Source organism: Camelus bactrianus, chromosome 22 (genome assembly GCF_048773025.1).
Source record: "Camelus bactrianus isolate YW-2024 breed Bactrian camel chromosome 22, ASM4877302v1, whole genome shotgun sequence".
NCBI classification, from domain to species: Eukaryota; Metazoa; Chordata; class Mammalia; order Artiodactyla; family Camelidae; genus Camelus; species Camelus bactrianus.
The window spans coordinates 30,028,828-30,046,398 of NC_133560.1; the positions used below are offsets into that span (position 1 = coordinate 30,028,828).

Sequence of the window (17,571 nt, forward strand, 5' to 3'; positions counted from 1 at the left end):
GGCCCCGGGCTAGGCACTCACCATCTCCGCCTCCTTTCGGGTTCTCCGAAGCCTCCTCCCCGCGGCCCCGCGACCTGGGCAGGTGAGAGCCACGGGGGCCGGCACCTGAGGCCCAGAGGACAAGTTCGCACAAGCGCCGCGGGCGGCTCAGAGCTACATCCTTGGGCTGGGAACGCGCCCGCCGCGCGCCCTCATTGGATGGCTCCCCGGGGCCCTGCGCCCTGATTGGCCGGCAGTCCTTGCCCGGCCCCGCCCTGATGGACAGCCCTTCCGGCCCCATCCTACCCTCGCTGTCGCGTTGTCCGGACCCCGCCCTGTCGCCGCTGATTGGACAGTTCAACCAGACCCCGTCCCTGCTCCTGAGTGACAGGCCACGGGGACACAGGTGGCCGGTCCCCCTCCTGGGACTTGGGCTGCACGCAGAACCCGCTCCCGCCCGGGGACCCTGCGGCATCTGCTCTGGGCTCCCCGGCGTCCTCCTCCTGCACCTGCAAGTCCAGGCTCAGTTTCCTCCGGGTTCGCGCCGTATACCAGTGGATGTGAGAAAACATGGGTCCGAGGGCTTCACGGATGTACATAAAACATAAACAATCTATAATGGGAATAGAAAAGACTTTTATTTGAGCCAAACTGAGGACTGTAGCCCGCAGACAGCCTCCGGGATAACTCTGAGGAACTGCTCTGGAGAAGCATGGTTTTCAGCAGTTTTTATCTTGTCAGCACTCCCAAACAACATCAAACAAGTCAGGGATACATTCCTTCAAGGTTTCAAAAACAAACACCTGCAAGGACACAAGGAGTCAGTGTGGTTCCGTACCTGGGGAGGGAGTCATCATTGCAGGTGTATCAGCATTGGTGTCCCGGGAAGGGAGGCATTTAGTCTTCATTTTTAACACAAACATTCCTTACCTCTGGTAAATGCACGCTTTCCTTTAATAGTCAAAGCAGATGTACAATGTATGTTTGATAGCCTGCAAACAGGCTATCTTAGTTAGCATGAATTTCGAGTTAAATCGTGTCTAAGCCAGAATGACTTCCGCAAACCTCAATTGGTGATGATTTCTTTTATCAGCTTGGTCAGGGCCTGGCCTAGGGCGAGGGACGTCACGGAGAAATGTGACCTTTAACAAAGATTTTCAGGGACGTCACCTTGTGCAAGGCAGTGCCAGGCTCTGTCCCTGTCTGACCTTTGACACTGGGAGGCTGTGCCCTTTGTCCCTTCTCCCAACTCTGAGGCTTGAGGTCAGCTATCCAAGGCTACGGGACCTTTCCCCAGTAGGTCGGCCTGAGGCCTGCCTTCCTGCAGACTCAGCACAGCCACTTAGATTTCTTAGTTCTCAGGTGTGCATTTCACATGCGGAGAAATTCACATCACATCAGCTTTAAGTCAGTCCCAGTGAACTGTAAACTGTGAAAGGCTATACTGTACAGTGTTGGTTGTACAGCTGTGAGATATACAAAAAGCCAGAGTTTTAAACTTGAGTGTGAACCTTACAGATGTGAATTACCTTTTCATTTAAGAATGAATTATAAGGCCATTATAGCATACCATTACCTCCTGGTCACCACTGAAATGCTTTCTGTCTCTGGATTGACCCGTTATGGACATTTTAGATATACATAAACGGACTCATACACCACTGAACTTTTGTGTCTGGCTTTGTTCTTCAGCATAATATTGTCAGGGTTCATTCACGTTGCAGCCTGAGCCAGAGTTTCCTTCCTTTCTATGGCTGATTAATTTCCCATCCTATGTACAGGGTACAATTTGTTTATCCTTCATCCACTGATGGACATTCTGGACGTTTCCACCTTTTGGCCATTTTGAACAGAGCTGCAACCACCATTCATGTACACGTGTTTGAGCATCTGTCTCAATGCAGGCAGGAGTGGAGTAGCTGGGTCACAGGGCAGTTCTATGCTTAACTTTTTGAGGAACCACGAAGCTCTTACCTGCAGTGGCTGCACCATTTCCCAACCCCACCATCAGTGTACAATGTTCTAATCTCTCCACATCCTCGACAACACTTCTTTATAATATCTGACTTAAATGCATGTCAGGTCATTTTAATTGTTTTCTTACTAAATTGTTCAGTCAGCAAATACCATATTTCCTTGATCTAAGATCCATGTTTTTATAAAATGTTTTAATGTTTTTTCATCAGTGGTGATTCTTACATTCTGTGTTTCTTAAAGAAAAAGAAAGGTTTCTTCTAAATTTTTACTTTGTACAAGACAAGGGGAAGTTTAAAAAAGTGATTAAACATGCTACCCTCAAAAAAATTTACTGAATAAGTGACCTTTGACTACTTGTATATGCATTTTTTCATAAACTTTTTCATGAAGATGCCCTTTCAAAGTTGTGGGAGTTCTCACGTTATTTCAGAATTACTAATAAATTTGTCATGTATAAATTCTGAATAGCAGAAATTCCTTTTCTCCATTTATGAGATAATTTGAGATAGCTTTTTTTTTTTTCTTGTTAGGAGGAGGCATCAGACCTGCTGGAGATAGTTTTTTAAATTGAAGTATAGTTGATTTACAATCTTGTGTTAGTTTCTGGTGTACAGCATAGTGATTCAGTTATACACACACACATATACATACATATATATATTCTTTTCCATTATAGGCCATTACAAGATATTGAATATAGTTCCCTGTGCTGTACAGTAGGACCTTGTTTATCTACTTTATATATAGTAGTTAGTATCTGCAAATCCCAAGCTCCCTATTTATCCCTTCCCCCACCCCTTTCCACCTTGGTAACCATAAGTTTGTTTTCTATGTCTGTGAGTCTGTTTATTTTGTAAATAAGTTCTTTTGTGTCATTTTAAAAGATTCCACATATAAGTGATATCATATGATATTTGTCTTTCTCTCTGACTTACTTCACTGAATATGATAATCTCTAGGTCCATCCATGTTGCTGCAAATGGCATTATTTCATTCTTTTTTATGGCTGAGTAATATTCCATTGTATAAATTTATTACAACTTCTTTATCCAGTTATCTGTCAATGGACTTTTGTAAGGAGACAGTTCTTAAATGTGATACTGTGGTGAGTGATGTGACTTGACAGCCTAACATTTTACTGCAAGATACACATGCATAATAATGCATAAAATGTACTTTTGACACAAGTATTACAAAATAAGCACCCAACTGTTTAGCAACAAAAATTCAACCGAGTAAATCTGTAGATCATATGGACTTCTTTGAACAGTTAATGAGTTGGGTATCTAGCAAACAGAAAGGGGCTCCACTGAGTTGCAGAAAAGAAAAGGTCTGTGAAGGCAGAGAGGTGACAGGAGGAAAGTATCAGCAAGGGTCACTGTTTCAGGCAAGGGGGCCTCCTAAGCAAACAGGGACATCGCCGTCCAGTGACCACCTCACCAGTGTTAACCAGAAAATCCCAGGTTCAAGGCCTTATCCCTGGGGGAAGTTAAAACTGCAGTTTAGGTTAAGTGTTAAGTCCTGGATTGCCAATGTGGGGTTTTGCACAAGTCACCCCATCTCGGGTCTGCTGTGTTTGTTATTAACAACTCCCACCTTCTGAATGTAATCTGGTGCAGTCACAATGGGAACCAGTACAGAGGTTCCTGTAATAACTAAACATAGAGTTACCATTTGATCCAGCAATCTTACTCCTGGGCATGTATCTGGGAAAGACGAACCTCTAATTCAAAAAGACACATGCACCTTAACGTTCATAGCAGCACTATTTATAACAGCCAAGACGTGGACAACCTAAGTGCCCATCAATGGATGAATGGGTAAGGAAGATGTGAGAGCTATATAATGGAATATTACTCAGCCATAGAAAAGAATGAAATAATGCCATTTGCAGCAACATGGATGGGCCTAGAGGTTATCATGCTAAATCAGACAGAGAAAGACAAAGATATGGTATCACTTACATGTGGAATCTAAAAAATGATACAAATGAATTTACTGACAAAACAGAAACAGACTCACAGACAGAGAAAACTTACAGTTACCAAAGAGGAAAGCGGTGAGGAGGGGTAAAAGAGGAGTTTGGGATTAGCAGATACACACTACTATATATAAAATAGATAAACAAAAAGGTTCTACTGTGTAGCACAGTTTATTCAATATGTTATAATAACCTGTAATGGAAAATATGAAAGAGGATACATACATGTATAACTGAATCACTTTGCTGTGCCTGAGAAATTAACACGACATTGTAAACCAACTAGACTTCACTAAAAAGATGAGTACATGGGCAGCCTTAGCTTAAAACTTCCCCAGTTTTGCTCCTCAGGGAGACTGCTTTGGGAAAGATCCCCTATCTTCTCCTTACTTGCTGCAAGCAATAAATCCTTCCTTCTCCAGAAAACAAAACAATTCGCACCTTTTGATCAGACTCTCAGCTTCACTGAGAGATGTTATGTTATTTTAAGGCATGAGCACCACCCCCAGCTACCCCTCTGTCCCTCTCTCAATCTTGTGGATTTTGTTCATCTTCTGTGAGGCATCTGCAGGTCATTAAGCTTTTTGTCCAATTCCTATGATATTCCTAAGTCACTGTTTCAGGCTCATAATCTTTAAGTCCATCATTATCTTGGTTCCTTTTCTGATGTTTGTGAAAGGAATATCAAAATGGTGTCAGTGCTGCTAAGAGAGCTCTCTTAAATGGAGCCAGGGATGTATGTATGTATGTGCAAGACTGGGACATTATGCTGTACATCAGAAATGGACATACTGTGACTGATTATCCTTCAATTAAAAACAAAACATAATAGGACCCTCCCCCCCAACCAAGTCATTCCCTTGCCATGCAGGCAATTGCACGTGGCTTGCCGTGGTTGCAGACCCCAAGTTGTAATTCTCCGCTGATTCAAAATAAACCCATCTTTTCTAGAGAGAAATAAAAATAAAATAAAGTTAGACCAGTTACTGTCTTAATGCAGGCATTGAGAACTTCTGCCCAATGGGGAAGAAAGTCAAAATGCTTATCAGAGCCTTAGCCCAAAGCATCTCCTGACAGCCATCCCTCACAAACATTTCCTTTCTTGTGTCAGAGTACAGCCACTCAGCTTTCACCTGTATAAACCCCCGACTCGTTCTCTTCCCTGGAACACTCTTGGTTTTACCAGAGTCTGTCTCCTCTGAGTTGCAATTCTTAAGACCCCCAAAAAAGGTCTCTGTTCCCTGCAACCTCAACTGTTATCGGTCGACACGTCCTAATCTTAAGGAGATTGTTGGTTTGGTGGTAACAGGCTGCAAGAATGTGTCTAAAGCCTCTGAGAGGAGGCGTTAATGCGCCAGGGAGATTATTACTACGACAGGCAGGATATTCCCCAGTGACTGGGGTGCACTTCACAGCCTCGGTCCTGAAGACCCAAATTAGCAACAATCAAGGCAGTCAAAGACAGACCTCACTGGAGGAGTCACTCTCTCTCTGGCTTTTTTTTTAAATTTTATTTTGTATTGAAATGTAGTTGATTTACAATGTTAGTTTCAGCTGTACAGCCAAGTGATTCAGATATACATATACATACATTTTTTCATATTCTTTCTATATAGCTTATTACAAGATATTGAATATGGTTTCCTGTCCTATACAGTAGGTCCCTGTTTATCTGTTTTGCATATAATAGTGTGTATCTGCAAATCCCAAACTCCTTATTTACCCCTCCCTGCCTCCTTCCCCCTTCCCTAACCATAGTTTGTTTTCTATGTCTGAGTCTTTTTGGTTTGTAAATAGAATTTGTACCATTTTTTGGAGATCCCATATATGAATGATACATGCTGTTTTCCTTTCTGACTGACTTCATTTAATATAACCTCTAGTCTATACATTTTGCTGCAAATGGCAGTATTTCATTTTTTTAAATGCCTGAGAAGTATCTCATTGTCTAAATACACCACAGCTTTCTTATCCAGTCATCTGGTGATGGACATTAGGGCTGTTCCCGTGTCTTGGCTATTGTAACTAGTGCTGCTGTGAACACGGGGGTGCAGGTGTCTTTCTGAATTGAGAGTTTTCTCTGGGTATGTGCCCAGGAGTGGGACTGCTTGATCACACGGAAAGTCTATTTTTAGTTTTCTAAGGAACGTCCATAGTGTTTTCTGTGATCTCTGCATCAATTCACACTCGCAACAACAGTGCAGGAGGGTTCCTCTTTCTCCACACCCTGTCCAGTATTTTTAAAAATAGGTATTTCTAGCTCTGGGACCATAGCTCCCCAACAGGTTCCTGGAAGGTGGTATGCTTATTAATTCTGACTATGACGGATCTCATTTTAGTATTTATTTCTCTTTCTTCCCTCCCTCTCCCCATTTCTTTCTTATACTTTGGGTCACTTGGAGTCAAACTAATGCCTACAAGGAGCATGCCGCCGAGCTGGAAACTGTGTGGTAGTTTACAGTGCACCTCATTGCATGGAAATGTTCTTGATTTGACCGGTTACCTGGTACCAACCCAACCCATTCTGTGACCAACTTATCCTAACGTGGGTGCCTCTGAGTTCAGTGGCAAGTGTTCTGACAGTTCTTAAGTTCTTGATCTATGACCACCAATTTTTGTGGATGTTTGGTTTCTAAGATCCACGTTAGCAGTAGCCTTTATCTACACAAAATGAGACAAACACAAACGCGCACCCAACCAAACCAGCAAGAGCCCAGACGTGTGACCACAGGTGGGTTGGGGGGGCTGTGCGCACCGCCAGCACTTCCCAGTGCGGGCCGAGGAAGGAGACCCCAGCACGAGGGGCTGGCGGACTGGAGCTGGGGCGAGGACTGTGCCGGCAGCCCCAGCAAGCGGGAGCTGTGGGATGCAGCTTGGGAAAGGGACTCCAAACAAGCAGGAAATTACAGACCAAACTAAGGACCAGGGACTCGGGTTCCGGATGGGACCATCTTCCAGCGCAAGCTGACCCACTAAACCCTGGACTGGAAAGCCAGTTTGACTGGCATGCAACACAAAGCGAGCAGAGCTCAGAGCTGACAGGAACTTACCCACAGCCCTCAGAGACATGGTGAGAAAGACAGCGAACTCAGAAAAGGGCTTGTGGGCATCACGCCCGTGTTTCTTTCCTCTGAATATTGTTGGAATGCCCTTCAATCCCACTGTTGACACCAAATCTGTTCAACAGCAGAAATTCACTGAGTAAACTTAAAGATCAAATTTAATTAGTTGAAACAATTGATGACGCAGGCAGCATCTCGTCCAGCAAGTAGAGCGGTGCACCACTGAGCTGCGGGAAGGAAGGTCATCAGCACACTGTTTAGAAAGCTGTGTCTGCAAGAGAAAATGCCCAAAAAACTGCCCCAGATACACTCCTAAGTGGTTATTTCAATCATGGAAGAATCTAGAAACAAGAAATTCAGGGTCAGTATAAACTCTCAACAATGCAGCCAGGGAAGCAGGTTCCTGCTGCCGTATTAAATGTGGAGGAAGGAACATCCCCCCTACTAGAGGAACACGAGGCTTCCTACAGAAATCATGCAGGAAGGTCTGCTGGACGGGGTCAGGCATGAGAAGATCACTAAGTATGAACCTGAAAACCAAAGAGGATTCATGCAGGAACTTGGTGAGAAGCACCCAAGAAGGAACTAACGTCAAACACGTGTCTGCTTGGGGGCTGGCCCACGTGGGCAGGGCCAGGAGCCAGAAAACTGGGCCCAGTAAGTTCCCGTGTGTCTCCACCTCCTGACAGTACAGAAGACCTGAGGCTCATGGCTTCCTCACCTCTGTCCTCCAGACCTCATGCCTCTTCCTCTTCTCAGGAACTTCAACTCAGAACCACTGACAGGAGGACTCTGGGTTAGGCAGTCTCCCACCGGATTACCCACGCCCACAACACAACTCAGAAGAACCGTCTGCACACGAGCTTTCATCTTCACGCCACCGGGTCAGTTACTCAATGCATCATGTCCAATATCCAACCAAAATCAGGGACAATGGGCAGAGGCCAAGTTACAAACATAACCAGGTAAGATTGTCACCTTCCAAGACCTCCCACAATTCCTAGTTTCTGTGAGGAACACACACATACACGGCATTACTAGCAACAAACAAACATGGAAGACGCACCTCTCAGTAACAGACTCAAGGAGGACAAGGGTAGAGTCGGGAGATGCCAGCGCCTGCGACGCTGGACCAGACAGGACGTTTCAACAGTGCCGGTGGCCTATCAGGATCACAACACCAAGAAAGAATCAAAAACCTTTTCATCTAAAAATTATACCAACTCGCACATGAAAAAAAAAAAAGCTGAAAACCACTTCCACCCCTGGGTTCAAAAGACACTGTAATGGAAACAAGACAAGTTTTTATATGACTGTGTAATTATGTAAAGTCCAAGATAACAAAATGCGAGTAGCCCCGGTGAAGGGGACACAGAAGGACAGCGACGATCTTAAGGGTTCAGATCAGGACACGAACTAGAAGTCAACACACTGGATCCTTATCCAGGATGAGGCACTTATGGAGGAAAACCTGTATTCATATCCAAGAAAAGATTTCTGTCCTGCCCTGAGTTTTCACATATAAAGTAAGTGATGTGCTTAAGGTCCCCCCACCTCCTTTTGATGCGTATTTCTCTCCTGTGATCGCTCACATTTACGAGATTTTAAAGGGGAAGGAAGCCTCCCCCGAGTCCTCGTATTCAGAGTTTCTCCCCAGCGTGTGTCCTCATGTGTCCTCGCAGGTTTACGGGATACCAGAAGGCTTTCCCACACTGAGGACACTCATAGGGCTTCTCCTCGCTGTGCGTCCTCACGTGCTTCCGTAATGACGAGGGCCAACAGAAAGCTTTCCCACACTGTGTGCATCTGTAGGCTCTCTCCCCACTGTGTGTCCTCACGTGTCCTCGAAGGGAGGCATGGCGCGTGAAGGCTTTCCCGCAGTGCTGACATTCGAAGGGTCTCTCCCCGGTGTGCGTCCTCTCATGCTCTCGAAGGGACGTGGAACAACTGTAGGCTTTCCCACATTCCGCACACGCGTACGGTTTCACTCCACTGTGCATTCTCACGTGCTTTTTAAAATACCGCTCGTGCCTGAAGGCTTTCCCACAGTGCTGACATTCATAGGGCTTCTCTTCACTGTGCGTTCGTACGTGCTCTCGAAGGGACGAGGAACAACTGTAGGCTTTCCCACACTCCGTACATTCGTGGGGCTTCAACCCACTGTGTGTCTTCATGTGCCTTCTGAAGTACCTGGGACAACTGAAGGCCTTCCCACACTCCTTACACACGTGCGGCTTCTCTCCAGCGTGTCCCCTCGTGTGTCTTCCCAGGGGTCTGGGGTACCGGAAGGCTTCCCCACACTCCTTACACTCATAGGGCTTTTCCCCCGTGTGAGTTCTCACGTGCCGCAAAAGGTAGGAATAATACGTAAAGGATTTCCCACATACTTCACACACGTGGACTTTCTGTCCAGAGTGACCTCTCAGATGGTCTCGAAAGGAAGAGGGACAAGTGACAGCTTTTCCAGATTTTTTACAGTCAAAGGACTGCTCACTCCCATGACTCTTCACATCTCTCTTAAACACTCTCTCAGCACCCCTGGCGTTTGCAGGGGACAGAACAACGTCTGTTCCCCCAAGACTGCACGGGCAGGAGACACAGTTGCAGGCTTGCCCGCACTCCTCGCACCGATGAGGTTTGTGTCCACTGTGAGATCTCAGCTGATTCTCCAAGAGAGAGTGGCCCCTGAAGGCTCTTCCACACTCATTGCACTTACGGAGCTGAAGTGCGGTCAGACCGCCCTTGTCCTCAGGACGGTCTGGAGTCTGGTTCAGGGTTTCTCCACACTGACGACCTTCGTTACCTCCAAAGAGACTCTCCACCCAATGACTACTGTTCAAAATCAGAAGCACAGTATTAGGGATTAATGATTATTAATCATCTCTTTGTTTATAACTTATTGATGGATAGTAATGATTATTTTGACTATGTATTTGCCATTTGCACTAAATGGGCAAGTTTTCCCCACTGTCTGCATTGTTTCAAAGTGCAACAAGTTTAATGCTCTGGCTGGGGCTCAAACAGAGCCGTAACTTTCAGTGTTTTCCACACATGAGATTTCCTGATGGTCGCTTCCTAGTGAACTCTGTCTCAGACACTCAGTATCTACATCATATTTATAAAAGTATTGTGCTATAAAGATTCCGTGGGTACATAATTGTTCAGCTAGGTTTACACCTAACAGCGTGCCAAGCCCCCCCCCCTCAGTGGGAGCCACTCACCTCAAACGCCTCTCCTGGGCTTGGCGATCCCTGTTGTTACGAAACATCAAATTTTCTCCAAAAACAGACCAGGAATCATTTCCTGGGAATCCTACCAGGCTTTGTTCACTGGATATTTCACCCTCTAAAATAGCCCACCAAGAACTTGATCCACTGGTGTTAACTTGAGAGCAAGAACCTGCAACATTGGTAACATCGCTTAATTTCTTTGAAAAAAAATTGTGGTATAATTGAAAGAAAACAGACCATATGCAGACTTCTTTTCATAGATTGATCCGAAAATGCAAACATGTTTTTTAAGGAAAAGTGGACACAAAAACAAAGGAAACTCTGAGGACCTCGATGATTTGGGACTTTGGGCGTCACAGGGAGAATGAGTCACAGTGGCAGTCTGCTCACTAAGAGGCACTTCAAGAAGAATGGAGACTGATGTTGAGGTCACTGTCATCGGAGAGGCCAAGGGGAAAGGAGCTGGGCGCAACGCACGTCCCCAGATGCTCCCTTTCTAGCACGAGCAACAGAAAGACCTCTCGAGTGGGTGAGGGTGGGCGAGAAGCCCCACAGGGGGCCAGGTGAAGGACAAATGTCAAATTCACCAAGACTGAGTCCTGTTTCTAATGGGCACGTCCGGGTACCGCTCCCTCGCCCAGACCTGCCCCTTCCGAGAGGGGCGCTCCTGCTGAGAGCAGGCCCGGGCCCCGGGGAAGCCCGCCTCCCCTGCCCCAGCCGCCACCGGGAGGGCGACGCTGTGGGGCTGCTGCCCTGCTCCCGAGAACAGCTCGCGCTGAGGGAGGGCGGGGGACACAGCATTCTGTGAGACGGGCCGGTGCCCTGTCCCCGTCATTGGGGACAGGCACGCGTGGATGAGACTGCAGCAGGTGGCCACGCCACACGTGTGCTGACCACAGCGCTGCTCTCACCGCCCCGTGACCCTGGAGGCTGTGCTCGCATTCACAGGATCAGGGAGCCTCTGATTAATCCCTAAAACTAGGGATGCTGACCAAGAGTAAAAAGTCAGTCGTACGTGAAGCTTTGTTTCCTTGGAAACGCCATCTAAGTAGGTTCTACAAGGCGGGGACCACGCCTGCCTTCCTTTCAACATGTCCCCGTCCGTGTCCCTAATAAGAAAGAACAACCGTAAGAGTATCTGTTCCCTGAAGACTGGGTGGAGGTGTGACGCCAGCCTCACCCACGGAGGCCAGGTTCCTGAAGGTCTCCAGCATCACGTCTCTGTAGAGCCTCCTCTGAGCCGGGTCCAGCAGGGCCCACTCCTCCGCGGTGAAGTTCACAGCCACGTCTTCGAAGTCCACCGGGTCCTGAAAGAGACACTGTCTCAGTGAGGCTCCCTCTGCACCCACGTGTGGGGGGATGGGCCCGACAGCCGGCGACCCGGGCGCAATCCGGGACCCCTGGGCTTGCGCTCTTGTGGGAAGTGACAGTCCCCGAGCACATGGAATGCAGTTTCCCCAGCGACGGTGACTGCCAGACACTGAAGCAGTGAGCGACAAGAATACATGTAGACTTAGAGGCACAAGATTAAAAACAGCTGCATTTACTGAGAGATCAGATCCTGAGACACAGGAAAGACTGGAGTGAAGTCATTGTTCAGGTCACATGGAAATGGACACCTGGCTTGGTCAGAAGTTACTACTGTGTTTTCACCTCCAAGAACTGGAACCAAAATGTCAGGATGCTGTGAACACTTCGGTTTCCAGTGCTGCTGGTCTGAACCACTCTTCATTCGAAGGCAGCTGTGTCAAGGAGCCTGGGCCCGTGCCCTCAGAGGGGACAGAGGCAGAGACACGCCCCCTCCCAGGGCGAGGGGACATTGCGGGCAGACGCAGGTGGGGCCCGGGGCCCAGCTCACCTGTTGGGGGGCAGGCCTGGTTCCTGAGGGATCCGTCAAGCCAGCAGGGCCTCTCAAACCAATAACCAAGGGCCCGGGATTCAAGGAAGATCCCCCACAAAGAAGAGCTGTTAAAGGACCCGAGGGTAAGAGAGCCAAAGTGACTTTAGCAGAGAGGAAAAAAGCTCCTAATCATTATCTTTAGAGAAATATGAAACCACAATGCACTGGTGATAACAAAGACATAACAATTATGACATGAGAAATCAGACATTTTTTTCAGCAGAAAATATGGTCTCAAAATCTAAAGAAAGCACGAAAGGGCAATGGGACTGCAGCTGGGGTCTGCTTGTCGCAGCTGAGGGCAGCCTTGTATCAGAGGTGCTTGAAAACTGACATGACAGCAATAAAAAATAAAAAAAAACAACATACAAGGCAAGTGATACAGTGGAGTAATGGGGTGCTGAGTATGGACAGACAGTTATGCAGAGAAGATATACGATGGCCAGTGAGCACACGAGAGGACCGTCAGCACCACTAGCAATGGGGACCCATGTGCAGAACTGAACTGTGGCGACACCTCCTCACCTACTCCGTGAGGCCAGCATTACCCCGACACCGAAACCAGAAAAAGACATCACATGTCAAGATATCTGCAGAACAGTATTCCTTATAAATACAGATAAAAAAAAAAATCCCTCAACGAAATACTAGCAATCCAAATCTGGGATGTGTAAGGGTTCAACACCACAGCCAAGTGGGGTCTATCTCAGGAGTGAAAAGGTTGGTTCAAAGGGACAAAGCACTGGCATCATATACCTTATTAATAAAGAACAAAATCCACACGATCACCTCAACAGACTCAGAAAAAGCATCTGTCAAAACACATCACCTCATGATAAAAATACTCAGTAGAGATAAAAAAAAACTCCGTAGGGGGGAGGGTGTAACTCAGGGGGAGAGCAGGTGCTTAGTGTGCATGAGGCCCTGGGGTCAATCCCCAGCACCTCCATTTAAAATAATTTATTAATTAATTTAAAAAATACTCAGCAAACTAGGAACAGAATGTACTAAACGCTAAAGGGCCTCTTGGAGAAGCTCACACTTAACACTCAAACAGACATTTCTCCAAAGAAGGAACACAAATGGCCAGTAAGTTCATGCAAGGATGCTGGCCATCAGTCACCAGGGAAACGCGAATCGCAAGTACAAGCGGCTACCCCTTCACGCCCAAACACACCCCAGAAGGCCAGGACGGGCGTCACCCTGGGGCCGCCCAGTGGGAGGTACTACCAGGAACCAAGTGAATAAAAACCTACACCTTCAGCTAATGGAACAAATGTCTCCTGTGCATGTGCACTGAGTCACACGGCACCAGGATCCACGAGGACCCGAGAGGGACAAGCAGTCAAGCGTGAGCCGCTCAGACCAGCGCCCGCTGCCCACAGTGCACAAGGACACTCCCAGGCAGCAGGTCACAGCCGCCCTGAGCTGGGGGCGGGAGCTCCACACCTGCCCTCCCCCCTCACGGTGGAAGTGCCCCCGCCCCTGGGCCTCCATTCTCCCCCAGGAGGAACCACTCGAGTTTAAATTCTGACCCAGAAAAACCCTCAAATTCACTAACCCTCTCAACAGCAACTGAGCCCACGGAACCGTCCCGAAGTCTGACCTCCACAGCCTCACTCAGGACGCACACATCACACTCAGCCCATCAGCTCCTCGGATGAGGCCAAAACCAGAGTCAGGGAACAGCACAACCTCAGAGGACACGCCGCCCCCAGCAGTTCTGCAGGTGACCCCCTGCCCCCACGCTCGCGGCATCAACAGCTCCTTCTGTGGCGGTTCTCTGGTCTGGAGGCCACCTGCATGGGGTGGGCGACAGCAGGACGCAGGGCACCTTCCATCACCTCCCGGAGTCAGCTTTGGGCTCAGCTTGTCCCCACCCCAGATGACGCACCTGCTTCAAGCACCGTGGGGTCACTTACAGCAGACAGACCCTCCTCCCAGCGTGTGAGTGAGAGCCCCAGGGATCACTGCTTCCTCCTGTGTTCACTGGGGAGTCCACCTGAGCCACCCTCCAGCCGCACCCACTGACCCAGCCCCACCCTCGTGCCATTTAAAGGACCAGGACGCACCCCTTCCCCTCAGGAAGCTAGCAGGGGAACCTGTCTTATCTTCACTCCCTCCTGCTGCAGCAAGAGTGCCAATAAAGCCTTGCCTGAATTTCTAGTCCGGCCTCTGATCAATTTCTATTATTTAAAGAGCCCAAAGACCTTCCATTGTTTAAAGGGTTGGTAACAGTTTGAGTAACTGGACACATCCCATGCCTTTCAGAAGACAGCTACCAGCTCCCCAACATCCTCCAGGATAATGAGCTGAAAATCATCTAATCAGAAGTGAGCAAGTCTCAGTAGCCCAAGTCACATGTCACAGCATCTCCACGGACCACGGATCTGTGCTGACCAGCTACTGACAGGAAGTGGCCCAGGATCAGACAGCATCATCACTCTGCTCCCTGAGGGCACCATTTCTCTGAATCTTTGTAATCCGTATCTCCGTCCATTTCACATGAAGGTGGGGGAGTGCCGGCACGTCCCTCAGTTCTAATGGGAGACATAAGACTTTCTGCACTGGGACACTTGTCCCCAGAGGCATCTCTGGTTAAGGCCCAAAGGCCAGGAATAACACGTATCTGCAGGAAAGAGCAGAGACCTGAGATGCTTCCTACCCTCACCGAGGAGAAGAAACCAGAAGAGAAGAAATCAGAACTTCACACCTGCTGAAACCGGAAGCTGGAGCAGGGGAAGCTATCAGTGCTGAGCTGGGCCCAGAGGAGGCTGCTCACAGGGGTCAGGTGGCAGGGCTGAGTCTGTAATAGAGGAGAACAAATCTGACTCCATACTGGATCCGTTCCTTTAGTTTTAACCACCGTGCCCTGTTTTCTAGGCTCAGTCCTGCCAGCTCTGCACCTTTTGTGAAACAATGTTGCCTTTAGCCTAAAATATACAGGACAGCCTATTCTCGGGGCTCTGATTTTTAAGGATGCTAGCACTTCTGCACTTAGGTAGAGATGGCAAGTTGCAAAATAGAGAATGACCTTTGTTTCATTGGAGATTTACAGGTACACCATGGCCTGATCCACATGGAGGGCTGCCAGAACGAAGAATTCCTGCACCAAGAAGTTTGCAGCAACGAAGTACAACCCCTCCCCTGTTCTGTTCTGGGTTTTTTGGTTTTTGTTTTGTATAAAAGGAGCCTGTATTCTGACTGGACCTGGGTGGTTCTCCAAGACATTAGTGGGCCATCCTCTGTCTGCTGCCTTTCTGAATGAAGTCGCTATTCCTTACCCCAACACCTCATCTCCCGATTTATTGGCCCGGTCTCCCGATTTATTGGCCTGTCATGTGGCGAGCAGAATGAGTTTGGACTCGGTAACAAATCCTCCCTGAGCCCTGTGCTTCTGGAAACTTCCATGGAAGGTCAAAGGACCCCCCCCCACCCTTCTGTGTTCTGGAAAAGGGGCAGGCTGCAAGAAACCACCCGCTTCCCTCTCTGACTTAGAGAAGACTCACCAGAGGCCCCTCGTTTATCCAGGACAAGGCCAGACAGGCCCCCACATCCCAACTCCCCCCCATCAGTGATGAGCTGAACTGCTAGCAGATCCTTGTTGGCCAAATCTTGTTCAGCTCCTCTCCTGACCCCCGACCCCTGATCTTTGGCCTCACCCCAGCCAGCAGACACATCTCTAAGGACAGGTCATCTGAGCATCATACCTGGTCCTTCCTGATTTTGTTTACTCTCCGTATAAAAGGAAAACTCTGAGCCCAACTCCTGCAATGCTCCCGGATCTCAGGGTCTCGTTCGCCCTCCTGCATAGCCCCTCATCCCCGGTGGAACCGTCCCTTCTCCCTGAGCAATAATTCTTTTGTGTGAAAGTCTACCTTTAGGAAGTCTGGACTTTTCATTTGACACTGGCTTGACCAAGTGTTCCAAATTGCCCATTTATTAGCCAAACTTTACTTAGGCTCCTGTCTCCCCACAGGCCCCTGACTTGGGGTCACCAGCCCCAACCTCACCCCTCCAAACCCCCAACAAGCCCTGAGATGCAGAACAAAGCTCCCCACTATCACGGCCTGGGCTGAGAATGGACTGACCCACAGGGAGGCCTCAAGCAGTCAAAGAGCCTTGCTCTCACCCTTCTTGCTTAGAAGAGAAAAGCCCATTTCTGTTACATTGGACACCCCCCGCACATCTGTGAGGTCAGAGACTCCTCCAGATTCCAAGTCTCTGGAACGTTAAAAATAAGACCACTGGCCCCCAATGGAGTGGATTATGCCAAGTCCCCAGTCACCACAGGGAGACAATTACAGTTTCAGCCCCTCCCAGAAACGGAATCTGAAACCAGTCAGTCAGGAATTACCTGGTCAGCACAAGTGAGGTCATCTGCCCAACAGACCCCTGCCCTCCCTGAAGTAAAGCAGCCCCGCCGCCGACAATCCACTTTCGCTGGCTCCTCCGCCCGCGCCCTTCTGCCTATAACCCCTTTCATTTAGTGCGGCTCCCGGCCGCCTCCTTTTCTCTACTGGGTGAGAAGCTGCCTGATTCGTGAATGACTGAATAAAGCCAGTAAGAGCGTCACAAATTACGGTGCTGAATTCTATTTTTCTTTTCTTTCTTTCTTTGTTTCTTTCTTTTTTAACAGGACTCATGTCTGTCCTTATCTGAGTGAGGATTTGACTTCATCTGTCCGGTCTGGGCGGGTTCCCCTACCCCAGCCTGACCGCCGCCGGGGTCACCCAGTCCTCCCTGGGACCCCCCCATACTCGGGTCAGGACCCCTACCCGGGGTGAGGGGAAGGGACAGGACGCCGGGACCCTACCCCGCGGCCAAGGGGGACACTTGGGTCGGAACCCGGGGGAGCCAGCACGAGAAGACCCAGGCCTGCTTCAGCTCCCTGCTGTTCCTTAACAGCCCCTCCTGATCTGGGCCCCGGACCCCTGCACTCACCATCTCCGTCCCGCTCCGGGGTCTCCAGGGCGTCCTTCCCGCGGTCCTGAGACCTGAGCAAATGAGAGCGACAGGGACGGGACACCTAGGGCTGCGCCCAGCAGGTGCGCAGGAGCGCTGCGCTCCGCAAAGAGGGTCGCCGGCGCGGGCTGGGAGCGCGCCCGTCGCCGGCCCTGACGGGAGGGAGCTCCGCGCCTCCGCCCTCGGATTGGTTGGTGCTGCAAACACTCCCCCACCGGCGTCTTCTGGGCGTATAGCACTCCGAAACCCGCCCCCAGCGCCCCTTATTAAGATCACCAGACCCTGCCCAGGAAGCCCTGATTGGATGGTTCTTCGAGAGTCGGCGCTCTGATTGGACGCTACTCCAGTCACTCATCATATTGAGACCGCTAAACGGATAATACTCGGCAAACTTCGGGCCCTGATTGAACAGTTGTTCACCACCCCTGTCCCTTGATTGGGCAGTTCCCCAGGCCCCTCCCCAGCCTTTCTTATTAT

General features: G+C 49.0%; 1 protein-coding gene across 4 annotated transcripts; it reads right to left on the bottom strand.

The window, feature by feature from the left end:
- Positions 1 to 5,421: 5,421 nt before the first annotated feature.
- On the bottom strand, positions 5,422 to 17,359 carry LOC105078174 (uncharacterized). Of its 4 annotated transcripts, none has more exons than XM_045504039.2 (5): positions 17,074 to 17,359; positions 14,843 to 14,935; positions 11,410 to 11,536; positions 10,221 to 10,398; positions 5,422 to 9,831 (listed from the first exon to the last, which is right to left on the bottom strand). In XM_045504039.2, the coding sequence occupies exons 1-5, from the start codon at positions 17,074 to 17,076 to the stop codon at positions 8,640 to 8,642; spliced, it is 1,593 nt and encodes a 530-aa protein (XP_045359995.2). In that variant the 5' UTR covers positions 17,077 to 17,359; the 3' UTR covers positions 5,422 to 8,639. The 4 variants fall into 4 exon arrangements, with proteins under 4 accessions (XP_045359995.2, XP_074207276.1, XP_010964982.2 ...); XM_074351175.1 differs by having other exon boundaries at positions 14,847 to 14,935; positions 17,074 to 17,344; XM_010966680.3 differs by lacking the exon at positions 14,843 to 14,935 and having other exon boundaries at positions 17,074 to 17,352.
- Positions 17,360 to 17,571: the final 212 nt, after the last annotated feature.

What these genes read in the sequence shown, in the direction of transcription:
- LOC105078174 (XM_045504039.2), bottom strand. An exon ending in CAGGAACCTGGCCTCCGTGG is followed by an intron (nt 10,399 to 11,409) that starts GTGAGGCTGGCG and finishes CCAATGTTGCAG; the next exon opens with GTTCTTGCTCTCAAGTTAAC. An exon ending in GCCCAGGAGAGGCGTTTGAG is followed by an intron (nt 9,832 to 10,220) that starts GTGAGTGGCTCC and finishes GATTTTGAACAG; the next exon opens with TAGTCATTGGGTGGAGAGTC.